Here is a 13,301-nt window from a genome sequence, read left to right as displayed (position 1 = left end):
CCCCCGAATCACGGATGTAATTATGGAAAAGATATTTACTTGATAGCCAAGTAATCGCTGTACCGGGAACATAGGCATTAGATACGAATCCGCATACCGCATAACGCACATGAGCACACGCATACGCACACTAGTGGGTGCCCGCATACATATGGGGTGCGCATGCGGGTTGCGGTATCATTATCTATAGAAGTTTTTCTCCAAGCTTATGAGATTGTTAATGTCTCCCAAGTTTAGGAATACTTTTGATATAGAGGCGTCTTCGGAAAGGGTAGAGTGGGCAACCACACAAGGCCCAATTAAATTAAATAATGAAAAAATATTTGAGAATAATACATTTTGGTATGTCTCTTTTAATATTTTTTTTCGTATTAATAAATTTTAGTATTATTATTTTGTTTATATCAGAAAAATTTACGTGTGTAAGGGCCTGTATTTATTTTCGATCAGAGCATTGTATATTGTTGAGACGGCGGTTTACATGGTGTTTAAATTAAAATTAAAATATATCCATATTTAGTAGCTGCAAGGTGCAAAATATCATCCAATTTCTTATTGACAAGTGACACGATCTTACTCGACATTTAATCATTTCACGGGTATATAACCCCCCCGGAACTTCACCATTTTTTGTTCCAAAATTAAACAAAGTTTCATTGCCACATATAACACTTTCTGCTGACCATATTTCGATTTCTCGTTGCTAATTGATTCCTCCAAAATCTCACGAGAAGCTTGCATTTCGATACCTGGAGTGCACTTCTTCTGATCTGATCGAGTACAAATCAAAAGCAGAGGTTTTGGGTGTAATTTGAGATCATAATTCGACTAAATTGCTGTTTTCAGCCAGAAATTTGAAGAAAAAAAAGGTGATTTTTAGAGACGGTTTATGCTTTGCTTCTTTAAACAATTTATCTGCTTATTTCATATAAACGTTATTATTATCGAGTGTTTCTATCAAAGAAAACTGAAATTTTCTCTATAAGCAAATTGAGAATATTAATTCGGATTTTTCTAACGAAAAAGTTGCGCTTAACATGCAGTAAAATGTTTTATACATGACGGTTAATATTAACTTTTTTATAGTTATTCAAAACATACAAGATTTCAATTTAAGCACCTTAGCCGTATTAACTATGATTTGTCGTTATCATGCATTAGTGTATTGTACGATTTTTTCTATTAATTTGATAATTGTGCTTTAAATATTTATTATGGTAAACTAATAATGATTGGTATATTTGATTTGATGATTTGATTGATATATACATATACATATAAATATAATAATAATATTTATACATGTCATAACACGTTAATGACAAACGGTCGTTATCATTTATCGTTGTCCTTGTTATATAAGCAATCTCAATCACCCTGTTTATATTGTTTTATTATGAACTTGAGTTTAGCAAATAGTATATGGTTAGTTTAATTTACTTTTCTATGCGTTTATTTTACCTACAATTTGAAGAATTATCGTGTTAAGATAGAACTATCATAATTATTTATTTATTTGAAATGCACGAATATGTAATCATGTATCGTATATTTGAAGTAATGACATTTGCTAGGATTTATACATTTATGGAAGAAACCTGAAAGGAGTTTGACTTTGGATTTTGGGTTTTTTAAATGAACAATTTATGTAAAAGGTGTATTTTTGTTTATTTAAGAAAGTTAATTAATAAAAAATAATCTTTTTAAATTTATATTTGTCATACAGTTTCTTGTATATATGTCTAACTAAAATACTTATAAAGAAACAAACGCAGGATGATAGAATCATATGCAACATCAATGACCCGTTTAGAGCCGACCTATTTGACCCATCTCAAAAATCTGACCCGTTTGACCCATGACATGTTTCGACCCAAACTCGTTCGATCATTGATCCAACCTGACCCGTTTGCCAGGTCTAAATATTATGCAATTGTACACAGTTGTGGATGCAGAATTTTTATGAAATTTGTCTTATTATCATATTAACTATTGACAAAACTTAAGAATAGTATCAGGGGCGTTTTCGTCCTTTCACTTTTTTTTCCCTCTTTTCCCACCTTTCTAAAATTTTCCAAAAAAAAACCTCACACTATTTCCAAAAAATAAAATCGACCCTACACAGGGGTAAAGTGTCAAAACACCTATTTTCATAAAAAATCTTAAATAAACTCCAAACAAATATTTAACGGGTTATATCTTCTCGCTCGCAACGAGTTAAATTTTTCCGGCACCATCGTTAAACTCGAAATAATTTTAGGAACACAATGTCACTAACTATACGCAAAACGAACGCTTTTTAAAAAACGCTAAATATTTGAGGTACTTTTCATACACGTTGATTTTGCGTTAAATTTTTAAAAGTCGACAATTCGATAGCGAAACACGGAGATGCACATGTTAATTTAAAATAACATTTAAATCTTTCACGGATTATACCTTTTAGTTCGACTCGAGTTCGCTTCAACGACATCATCGGCCACGAAATAATTTTACAAACTAAACGCAATAAAATAAATTGAAAAACCGAACCCCGCCGCGAAGCCAGGGTTCGTAAGCTAGTTTTTGCCAAAATAGCATTTACTAATGTTTTTCCGTAACCTATGTAGTTTATCATTAGGCATCACTAAGCATAAATTAAAGATGACGATTACGCCTAAGATTTCGATTGATGATGGAAACCTTGTGGTTCATGGTAAAACAATCTTAAAAGGAGTTGCTGAAAACATTGTGTTGAGGCCAGGATCAGGGTCAGGACTTGCAAGTGGTGCATTCATTGGTTCATCATTTTCCAATAGTAAAAGTCTTCATGTTTTCCCTGTTGGAGTCTTAGAGTAAGCTCGAAAACCGCTCTTATAATTTCATTATCATTTTTTTAGTACATCAAATCTAGACCGACCCTCTGACGGTCCCACATCGACCGGTTCCACAGTCAATATGTGAGTGGGAAATCATGTAAAGGGACACTGGTCCCAGTCACTAGGCTACCACCATCAAATCTTATACATAAAGAATTGTGTAACCTTTTTTTTTTCTTTTTTTTTTTTTCTTTCTTTGTAACAGGGATCTTAGATTTATGTGTTGTTTTCGATTCAAGTTATGGTGGATGACACAAAGAATGGGAACATGTGGAAAGGATATACCTTTAGAGACTCAATTTATGCTTGTGGAGATTAAAGATAACAATAACAACGATAATGATAGTCCCACAATCTATACTGTATTCTTGCCACTTTTGGAAGGCCAATTCAGGGCTGTTCTTCAGGGAAATGATAAAAATGAACTAGAAATTTGCCTCGAAAGTGGTTAGTACATTAACCGAATTAACTGTTTCAGTTTTGTATTTATCAGTTTAACTAATTGTTGACATGGGGTCGTGGTTAACTAGGCGATCATGCAGTCGAAACAGATCAAGGGCTCAACCTTGTTTACATGCATGCTGGAACAAATCCATATGAAGTCATTAATCAAGCTGTGAAGTAAGTAAATTTACCCAAATTATGTGGATTTTGATATATTTTAATTAATTAATTAATATTTATTGGTCTGATGAAACTATTTGAACAGGGCTGTTGAGAACCATATGCAAACATTTCATCACAGAGAAAAGAAAAAGGTAGCAAAGCTTGCCCATTTCTTATAATTTCAGTAAAAAGTTGATGATTATGTTTTCTTTTTTTTTTTAGTTTTCATTTTATTTTTCATTTTTATGACAATTTGTTATCGAAATGACAGTTACCGGGATTACTTGACTGGTTTGGCTGGTGCACATGGGATGCTTTTTACACCGACGTCACTGCAGAAGGCGTTGAAGAAGGCCTAAAAAGGTAATTTATTGAAGTACTTCGTTGTAAACCACGCTTTGCTACAACTGATTATTTGATTATTAATCATTTAAAACGCATAATCAATTTTTGAAACGCAAATCCGAACACCCCGTGAATACTTTTAGACCTTACATTAACGAGAACCCTAACTTGCAAAATGAATTATTTGGATTTTTTTTCAGTTTATCAGAAGGGGGCACTCTACCACGTTTCCTTATTATCGATGACGGTTGGCAACAAATCGGGAACGAGAATAAGGACCCCAATGTTACTGTACAAGAAGGAGCACAGTAAGTAATTGCACTAGCATTAACCTTTTTTATGTCACAATTTCTTTTGCTGAATTGTTTATTAATATATATTGCAGGTTTGCAAACAGACTAACGGGAATCAAAGAGAATGAAAAATTTCAAAAGAAGAAAGATGATCATGCCCCGGGCTTAAAATATGTTGTAGATGAAGCCAAGGAACATCATAATGTCAAGTATATGTTCACTACTCTAATTTCACTTCACATGAATTTTGCTAACGACACCCCTTACAGCTTTGGCATGTCGTTAACGCGCTTTAAACAATTACTTAGTAATAATGGTGGTTACATAAATGTACAACTGTTTAAAGCGTGCCGACAGCCCTATGGGTTGTCGTTAGCAAAATCCAACAAGAAAATAACAAAATACTCTGTATTGTTTTTTGTTTGACTATTTTACCCTTTTGGTTGACTTTTTCATGGATTTGGGTTAACACAGGTATGTATATGTATGGCATGCGCTAGCGGGCTACTGGGGCGGTGTGAACCCAACTGTATCCGGTATGGAACATTATGACCCATCTATGGCCTACCCGGTTCAATCACCCGGTGTAATAGGAAACCAACCAGACATAGTTATGGACAGTCTTTCGGTTCATGGTCTTGGTTTGGTGCACCCTCGAAAGGTTTTCAACTTCTACAATGAACTTCATGCGTACCTTGCTTCATGTGGTGTTGATGGAGTCAAAGTCGACGTTCAAAACATAATTGAAACTCTCGGGTCGGGCCATGGTGGGCGGGTTTCGCTTACTCGAAGCTACGTTCAAGCTCTTGAAGCTTCAATTGCTAAGAATTTTAAAGATAATGGTTGCATTGCGTGTATGTGTCATAATACTGATGGACTTTATAGCACGAAACAGACGGCTATTGTTCGAGCTTCGGATGACTTTTTCCCACATGACCCGGCTTCTCACACGATTCATATTTCTTCTGTGGCTTATAACACGCTATTTCTTGGGGAATTTATGCTGCCTGATTGGGACATGTTCCATGTAAGTATGGTGGGAATATGGGCGGGTTGTATAACGGGTCAGTATTAGTACTTATAAAGGCATGTGTCAATACGGGCCAGGACATATTGGGTCGACCCAAAACACTTTTTTTTCTCCTAAAGATTAAATTTTTTAATAGTTGGTGTGTTGAATATGGTTAGATTTATTGAATAAAGTGACTTCAGAGGTTTTATGCATTAAAGATACATTTGCAGTTTTCCTACTTTCAATCTGTTTGACCCGTTTTCTTGTTTTATCTGTTGGACCTGTTAGACAAGAACATAAGCTTATAAGTAAATGGGTGAAAATAGCCACCTTCACTAGTTTGGAGTACTTAATTTGAGTTAAATTAATCAGTTGTGTAGGCTAACTTCATTTCTTTCCAATTTCAGAGTCTGCATCCAGCTGCTGACTATCATGCCGCAGCTCGATCTATTGGTGGATGCCCCATTTATGTTAGGTATTTGAATGTGTTTCACTTTTTTTTCGCTTAACATTATTAAATAAACTAAGAAAAACCACAGACTAATTGGAATTAATTTATTTTTCTCAATGTGTAGCGACAAGCCGGGCAACCACAACTTTGACCTATTAAAGAAGTTGGTTCTACCCGATGGATCGGTTCTTCGTGCCCAACTGCCCGGAAGACCGACACTCGATTGCCTATTTTCCGATCCAGCTAGAGATGGAATAAGGTTTTTTTAGTTTATTCGCATATTGAGTTTTCTCATTTCCTTATATTCAAAATAAGAAGTTGACTTGAGTTGACTTTTTATGTTTGAATGTAGCCTGCTTAAGATATGGAATGTGAATAAGTGCACTGGTGTTGTGGGTGTATTCAATTGTCAAGGTGCGGGCTGGTGCAAAATCGAAAAGAAAACGCGTATTCACAATGCATCTCCTGGTGTGCTTACGGGTTCTGTTCAATCTGCTGACGTGGACGCTTTGACTCGAGTAGCTGGTCAGGACTGGACCGGGGAGGCCGTTGTGTATTGTCAAAGATCAGGTACCGCCCCATTTCAACAACCCAAAATGACCCATTCATAAGTAAATTGGGTAAAATTTGCAACTTTTGCTCATCAAGTGATGTTCTTAATTAAAACAAATATTGCAGGGGAGGTAATTCGGTTGCCGAGAGGTGAATCATTGCCTGTAACACTCAAAGTTCTTGAATATGAATTATTCCACTTCTGTCCTCTAAAAGTTAGTATCTTTGACTTTGACTTTGACCCATTGATCTAAATTGTATTCAGACAGAACTAAAACATAAACAAACTCTTAACTTACTTGATTCGTCTTAACAGGAGATAACAGAAAACATATCAGTTGCGCCAATAGGTTTGCTCGGTATGTTCAATGCAAGTGGTGCAGTGGAGCAATTCGAAGTCCATTTAACTTCCAACGCTGAAGTCAGCGATGATGTAAGCGAAAACAGACATGTGACCGCCACAGTGTCAGTCAAAGTCCGAGGATGTGGAAGATTTGGAGTGTATTCATCTCAACGCCCTATTAAGTGTACCATTGATGGTACTGAAACTGAGTTCGAATATGATACTGCAAATGGATTGGTTACAATCGTGGTTCCTGTTAACCGTGAGGAGATGTACAAGTGGCATATCGAGATGCTAGTGTAGATTTTAGACGTATTAAATGTATGGTTTGGATCAGTCTCAGTTGTTTAATTAAACGTTGTAATGGTGGTTGTTATTGTTGGTAATAAATGGAGTAAGTTGTAAGCTAAAGATTGCAATCATGTTTAAAGATAAATAATCAAAATCAAGAGAATATAAATCTCTTGTTGCAGGTTCTGAAACGAATTAACAAGTGCACATACATTAAAGACAATAAAAAACATAAATTTTTTAAGATTTCTGTCCTTCCTCAGCAGCATCTTCAAAAGTTTCACCGGCAACAAGGTCCGGGACTTCATCATCATCATCCTCTTGTATTGCTGACATGGCAGAAGCAACAGCAGCAGCATCACCTTCAGCCACACCTGCCTGCTTCTGATGCTGAAACTGCTCGGCTAACTTTCTCAAGTTATCCAAATTATCGGGTCCTGTACACAAACTATTTCTTACTTCCCATCTCAATTAAAAAAACATAGATTCTATTATATATTTGAAACTTTACACATTACCCAATTGGTTAAGAATGTTTGGGAGAATATCTTGCAATTCTGCAGTACCAAAAAAAAAAAGTCACGGATAAATAAAGAACGAAATTAAACAGAGCGAAAATGTTAAAGAGGGAAACATACTCTTTGTTTGAGGAGTGCCACTAACCACCCAAGTGTTTGCAGCAACAGCAGCTTGAACTGAAACATACAAAAATAGATAAGCAATAATTAGTATCTTACATAAACAAAAAGTGTATAGCGTATAATATTTTGTACAAAAATGATATATCAGTACCTCTAGGGTTAGCAAACTGAATAACGACGTCATCCTTAAAAATGTTAACTTCCTCGATTGATGGAATTGCGCTTACACCAATTCTTTTCAAAGTACTTTGCAGCCTTTTGTCATCTGTTGTAGTTGTTTTATGCACTGCCTTCTTCTTTCTGAATGTTTAAACCAAACCACAACTTAGATTTACATAAAACAGCCATGTATACATAAACATTCAAATCTATAACATAAAGATAAAGATCAAACTTTATAAAAAAATAAAAATAAAAAATTATACCTTCTAACACTACCCTTTCCACCGGTGCGAACTGCACCGGCCATCTTTTGTAGCTTTTCAACATTCATCTGCCACAATGTACAAACATGATATAATATAATATATTTACACATTAAATAACTTTTTTTTCTCAATGACGTACTCCGGAAACAAATTACGTAATAAGTAAAATAAGTTAATGGTCATATGTGAATCGGATACAGCTGATTTACACAAGAGATAGATCCACCACAGTCATGCAATAAATAGTTGTACTACATGCATATATAGTTGTAAATCATGTGCCATTAATTTTAGTGGAAATATCATTAGCCTTTTACAAAACACCAATAATTAAATTGAAACATCATCATATCTAAACAACTTGATAAACTTGCAACAATTTCTGGTCTTAATGAAAAATCCTAAATAGACTTAACTGCTTAAGCTTATAATAATATTGAGCTAAAAATCCTAAATAGACATAAACATAAAACAACATTGACTAAATGGTACAGATGGCATTATATGTGAAGAATTACTATATAGCTTATTGTAAAGGTTTATTTTTTTTTTTTTGAAAAGCCAAATTTCATTAGAGTAAAAGATGATACAAAGCAAAGCATGTGAGAAACATGCTTGTTACAGGAAATCTAATACTAGACTACTATGGATCGAAACAGATTGGGGGAAATGGAAAAAATAAACAGGAAAACAGATGAATTGCTGTCTAAATGAGTTATCCATGGTCTTCAAAGATGCCAGGGTTGATCAGCCATTTGCTCCAATTATAGATTGATAAAAAGGTACTCAATTACCTTGACGTTGATCGGAGAAATAGAAGCAGAAGACGCACTCAGAGAGTTTTTAGATTTTTAGATAACAATAAAACCCTAGCGGTCAATATTTTGGCTAAAAATAAAATAATGTGCTGAAATGTACTTTTGACTACCTTTTTCAACTGTACTATTTCAAGAATTACCCTTTTATTTTATTTGGTTACACATAGATGAAAGTTTTTGCAAAGATGTCTCTATTATGGATCTTAGGTATAGACTAACTATTCAAATAGTTTTATAGTTTAAAACATATTTCATATTTACTTTTTACTATATACCATTTGTCATCACTTATAGAGTTATAGTACATATATTGTCCTTTTGTGTTTATTTTTTCTTTGTTGTGTAGCAATTTTTTAAATTTAATGTTAGACTTTCTCTAAACAAATTTTTAAAGTATATATATGTATTTTTTACTTAAAAGTTTGTACTGAATGTCGATGTTTTACTTTTCATTTAATAAAAAATTTGTATCAATCGTTGATGTGCTCGTTATGAAATCATTTTTCACGGCAATGTGCGTGTCAATTTTTGATTGTTGTTATAATTTTTTAGTCTTATAATATTAACAATTAACAATAATAATAATAATAATAATAATTATTATTATTATTAATTAATAATAAAATAATAATATATATGTATATGCATAATAGTCTGTGCTTTATCGTGTTAATTTTTTATCATGTTAATTTAATTAAACGACTTTGTTGCTAAACTGTCACTTCATTTAGTATAGAGTCTACAATTACACATACCGTCAACTCTAAAAAATAAGTTATGTCATATAATATGAAAGACTTTTTCAATTCGTCGCCAAAAAAGGACATTTTAAATTATACATCTATAAATTTTAATAATTTCATCCATTCGATAATAAGTGTTTAAAATCAAAAAATAAATACTTCAGACGAAGATATAATTTGTAGTACTCTGTATTATTTGATATACATAATTAAATTATTATAAATATATACGTATATTTACAACATCATATATAATCTACACTTATAATATTATTATTTAACAAACAAGTTTATGTGAGAAGATTAAAATTAAAAATTGAGTAAAAAAACGTGACAAAAACCAAACAAAGGATGCATAGAGTTGTACAAAGGATGCAGGCTTTTTTGTTTAGATTGCTTCGAGTGTGAGTTTTAGAATCGTGGATGTTGTAGTTGTCAACTAATCTTGTATTATTTTAGTTGATTCGTGTTGAAGTAATTACGTTGTAGAATGTCGGAGGTCGTGTTATGTAATCCCTAGCATCTTGCTAATTTAATTAATGTAATATAATTATTGCCTTTCGAAAAAAATAATTGAGTTGTACAATGTATACGCCTCAACTGCAACTTAAGTGAAAAATGAGGAACTGATTTTGCAGTTGTCAGATAAAAAGAGGACCAACCTTGCTACAAAAGAAACACTAGAAAATGAGCTATAAACTGATCTACTAGGGTTTTATCCTCCATAACATAATATCTATCCACCCTCCGCCTTCACTCTATTTTTCTGTTATCCGGCCACCTCTAATTTCTCCCAGCAACGCCAAGGTAAATCGACCTTATATCTATCATTATTAATTATTAATTTATATTTATTTTATCAATAACCAATATGTGTAATTTAATTTAAACTCAATTAGGTTTTGGTTATGTAGTTTGATCTGCAACTAGATAGATACATAGTATTGTATATAAGGATTCTTTCGTAATATTTATCAGTTTTATTCATTTAAATTGCTTACTGGATGAACAGAGTCTAGATTTTGATTTCTGGCTCTATTTATTGTTTTTGAGTAGAATATTGCCATCTGCTACTTAATTATTAGCAGTAATTAACTTTTTTCTATTGGTGTGAAAGTAATATGATTTGAAATTATATGTACTCAATGGAATCTTGCTTATTGCATAACAATTTGCTTTTTGGTTGTTATAATGTTGGTTTTATCCATAAAAATGGACCTTTATCTTGGATTGAATATGAAATGATCCGATGTGTCTCGTGTATGTAGGTTGTTTCTATGTTTGTAGTGCATTACAGAAAACTTGCTTTAAAATTGAGTGTGGTTAAAGAAGAATGTTTTCAGTATTGATACGATATTAGATGCACTTTGTATATATGGATAATAATTATATACATGAATACTGTTTTTTGTACTTCTGTAGATGAATGTAGAAAAGCTACAGAAGATGGCTGGTGCTGTTCGCACTGGTGGAAAGGGTAGCGTTAGAAGGTTGTCCCCTCTTTTCGTATGCTTGTGTTATATATACATATATATATATGTATATATATTATTTATATGGTGTCCATTTACACGTCTAGTTGGTCTAATCTAAGTTATTTTGCAACAAAATATACAGAAAGAAGAAGGCCGTGCATAAGACAACCACCACCGATGACAAAAGGCTGCAAAGCACTTTGAAAAGAATAGGGGTAAACTCAATACCACAAATTGAGGAAGTAAACATTTTTAAGGATGAACATGTAATCCAGTTCTTGAACCCCAAAGGTATAAACTTTGTAAAATCATAACTATTTTTTTCTCTTTATTTGTCCAATCCAATATTCATCATTATATCGGATTTCTGTTTCAGTTCAAGCTGCTGTTGGTGCCAACACTTGGGTTGTTAGTGGTACTCCTCAAACAAAGAGTATGTCTTCCTTTTTCACCCTCTGTTAGGTGCTATTTGTTTTTTATTATGTTTTTTGTCTGAAGATCTGCGACCAGTCTGAATGTCAAATACCGAAGACTTTTTGTTTTTATGTCTGCAAAATAACTTAATCATGTCTGTAGCACTTAAAAGCACATTTTTAAGTCTGCGAGATTGCAGACAGAATAAGACATTATTTTATCTTGTCTTCAGAAAAACAAACAGTCTTCAGAAAAACAAACAGTCTGCAGTAAAAATGTCAAACGACACCTTATAGTTCATGAGATGATGTTAATTTTATGTACTGTTGTGATTCTTCAGATCTGCAAGATGTTCTTCCAAGTATTCTTAACCAATTGGGTACGTGTAGATATTACATTTTGCAATTATTATGTTTCATTTGATGGGAGATATTATTTTATTATGAGATGTTTCATGTATTGGTTAATTGGTCATGTACAGGGCCTGATAACTTGGAGAACTTGAAAAGGTTAGCAGAGCAGTTCCAAAAGCAGGGTGTGGGTGCTGGTGATGCGACAGCTGCTATGAATACAATACAAGAGGATGATGATGAAGTCCCAGAACTTGTGGCAGGTGAAACGTTTGAAGCTGCTGCTGCTGAGGAAGGACAGAAATCCTAGATTTCAAATGGACGATTTTACTCTTTACATTTGCAGTGTTATGTGGTCTTTTTTGACTTTATAAAGAAGAAAAAAGTAGCAACGTTCATGGTGATTTTGTCGTTTTTGCTTTCAGTGTATCAACTCTCAATGCTGCAACGATTGGCGTATTGTTGAATTTTTTTCTTTTTTATTGTATTATGAAGTTATCTAGCTTTACAAAAGTTCCAGTGCCATCAAAACTCTCTGTTCTAAATCACATGATGATTTTGCTCTTTTAGTATGATCTTGGTATGGGCAACCCTACCAAGACTCGTAGAGGTGGCAATTGGGTGGATCTAGTAATGAACCTAATGTGTCAAAATGTATAATGTTTTGGTGTAGTTTGGGCTGTTATCACATCTGAAATATCGTGATCTTGTCATCTGTTAACACTGTGATCATGGTATATTCTGATGCTAGGTGTTTTATATTAAATAATTAGTATGTCAACCTATGTTTTTCATTTGTCTTATAAAAACAAGGAAATTAAATAGAATGGAAACGTATCATCAAATTGATGAAATGTGTAGGGATACAACTGAGAGATAACAATAAACAAACAATTTGACATAGTTATTGCTTAATGACAAGTTGACAACAAACCATGATCAATTTACTGTTTTTCTTGGTGAATTTGAGAAACACTGATGTCCTTGAGGATTTGAGAATGACCAGAAGAAGCTCAATTGAAAAGTTAGCAAAATTGAGGAATGGCATGAAATTGAACCTTGAGATCTTCAGATATAACTTCAGCATAAAATAAAACAGAACTATCGAGACACTTGAAAAGACCAATTCTGATGAGCATAAGCATAAAGAAAAATCCGTCCCCACCCCCAGCAATGGCAGTGCTAGCGCCAACGTAAAGGTTGATAACAAGCGTGCTAAGGAGGAATCTTTACCGGCTGGACCGTCGCGAACGAGAAGTTTCTGTTAAGGAGCGATGGATCAGACGATGAAAACTAATGATGATAATAAGAAAGGCTTGCGAGGTATATAACTCATGTTAGTTGTTTACTTTGGGTTCTGCGTATTATATATGTTGATATTGATTTGGCTTAACGTTGTGCTATGTTCTTTAACATAAATTTGGCATAGAAAACAGTTCAATTGCGCATGGTGAAAGATTGATGTCTCTTGGCTATTTTCTTGAGAGTGTATAGGTAAAGCAAAATTTTTTGGCAAATATATAGATACATTGTTTGAAGTACTGAAGCTTTGTTGTTTCTTTAAAAATTTTTGTTAGTTTCTGTTTACATTTTTTACCCATTTCTTGGGTAAAGTCTCCCAACGTCCCCCTTCCTCCAGGGTATGGAGCCACGTCGGTCGAGTTTGGCAGAGTTTAGTAGC

At 33.6% G+C, this 13,301-nt stretch overlaps 3 protein-coding genes across 3 annotated transcripts; 2 read left to right on the top strand and 1 right to left on the bottom strand.

The window, feature by feature from the left end:
* Window positions 1–2,613: 2,613 nt before the first annotated feature.
* Window positions 2,614–6,871, top strand: LOC139845525 (probable galactinol--sucrose galactosyltransferase 2). Its single transcript, XM_071835776.1, has 13 exons — window positions 2,614–2,834; window positions 3,064–3,305; window positions 3,389–3,479; window positions 3,568–3,616; window positions 3,736–3,827; window positions 4,010–4,117; window positions 4,195–4,311; window positions 4,577–5,129; window positions 5,522–5,589; window positions 5,690–5,824; window positions 5,918–6,135; window positions 6,244–6,332; window positions 6,434–6,871. The coding sequence occupies exons 1-13, from the start codon at window positions 2,644–2,646 to the stop codon at window positions 6,761–6,763; spliced, it is 2,283 nt and encodes a 760-aa protein (XP_071691877.1). The 5' UTR covers window positions 2,614–2,643; the 3' UTR covers window positions 6,764–6,871.
* Window positions 6,490–8,663, bottom strand: LOC139845526 (basic transcription factor 3-like). Its single transcript, XM_071835777.1, has 6 exons — window positions 8,615–8,663; window positions 7,818–7,885; window positions 7,544–7,692; window positions 7,390–7,446; window positions 7,270–7,308; window positions 6,490–7,188 (listed from the first exon to the last, which is right to left on the bottom strand). The coding sequence occupies exons 2-6, from the start codon at window positions 7,883–7,885 to the stop codon at window positions 6,992–6,994; spliced, it is 510 nt and encodes a 169-aa protein (XP_071691878.1). The 5' UTR covers window positions 8,615–8,663; the 3' UTR covers window positions 6,490–6,991.
* Window positions 8,664–10,114: 1,451 nt separating this feature from the next.
* On the top strand, window positions 10,115–12,093 carry LOC139840248 (nascent polypeptide-associated complex subunit beta-like). The gene is made up of 6 exons (XM_071830493.1): window positions 10,115–10,188; window positions 10,804–10,871; window positions 10,999–11,147; window positions 11,233–11,289; window positions 11,611–11,649; window positions 11,752–12,093. Exons 2-6 carry the CDS (start codon window positions 10,804–10,806, stop codon window positions 11,928–11,930), a joined length of 492 nt encoding a protein of 163 aa, XP_071686594.1. The 5' UTR covers window positions 10,115–10,188; the 3' UTR covers window positions 11,931–12,093.
* Window positions 12,094–13,301: the final 1,208 nt, after the last annotated feature.

The sequence above is a fragment of the Rutidosis leptorrhynchoides genome, chromosome 4 (genome assembly GCF_046630445.1).
Source record: "Rutidosis leptorrhynchoides isolate AG116_Rl617_1_P2 chromosome 4, CSIRO_AGI_Rlap_v1, whole genome shotgun sequence".
NCBI classification, from domain to species: Eukaryota; Viridiplantae; Streptophyta; class Magnoliopsida; order Asterales; family Asteraceae; genus Rutidosis; species Rutidosis leptorrhynchoides.
This window is presented reverse-complemented; position numbering and strand designations above follow the sequence as displayed.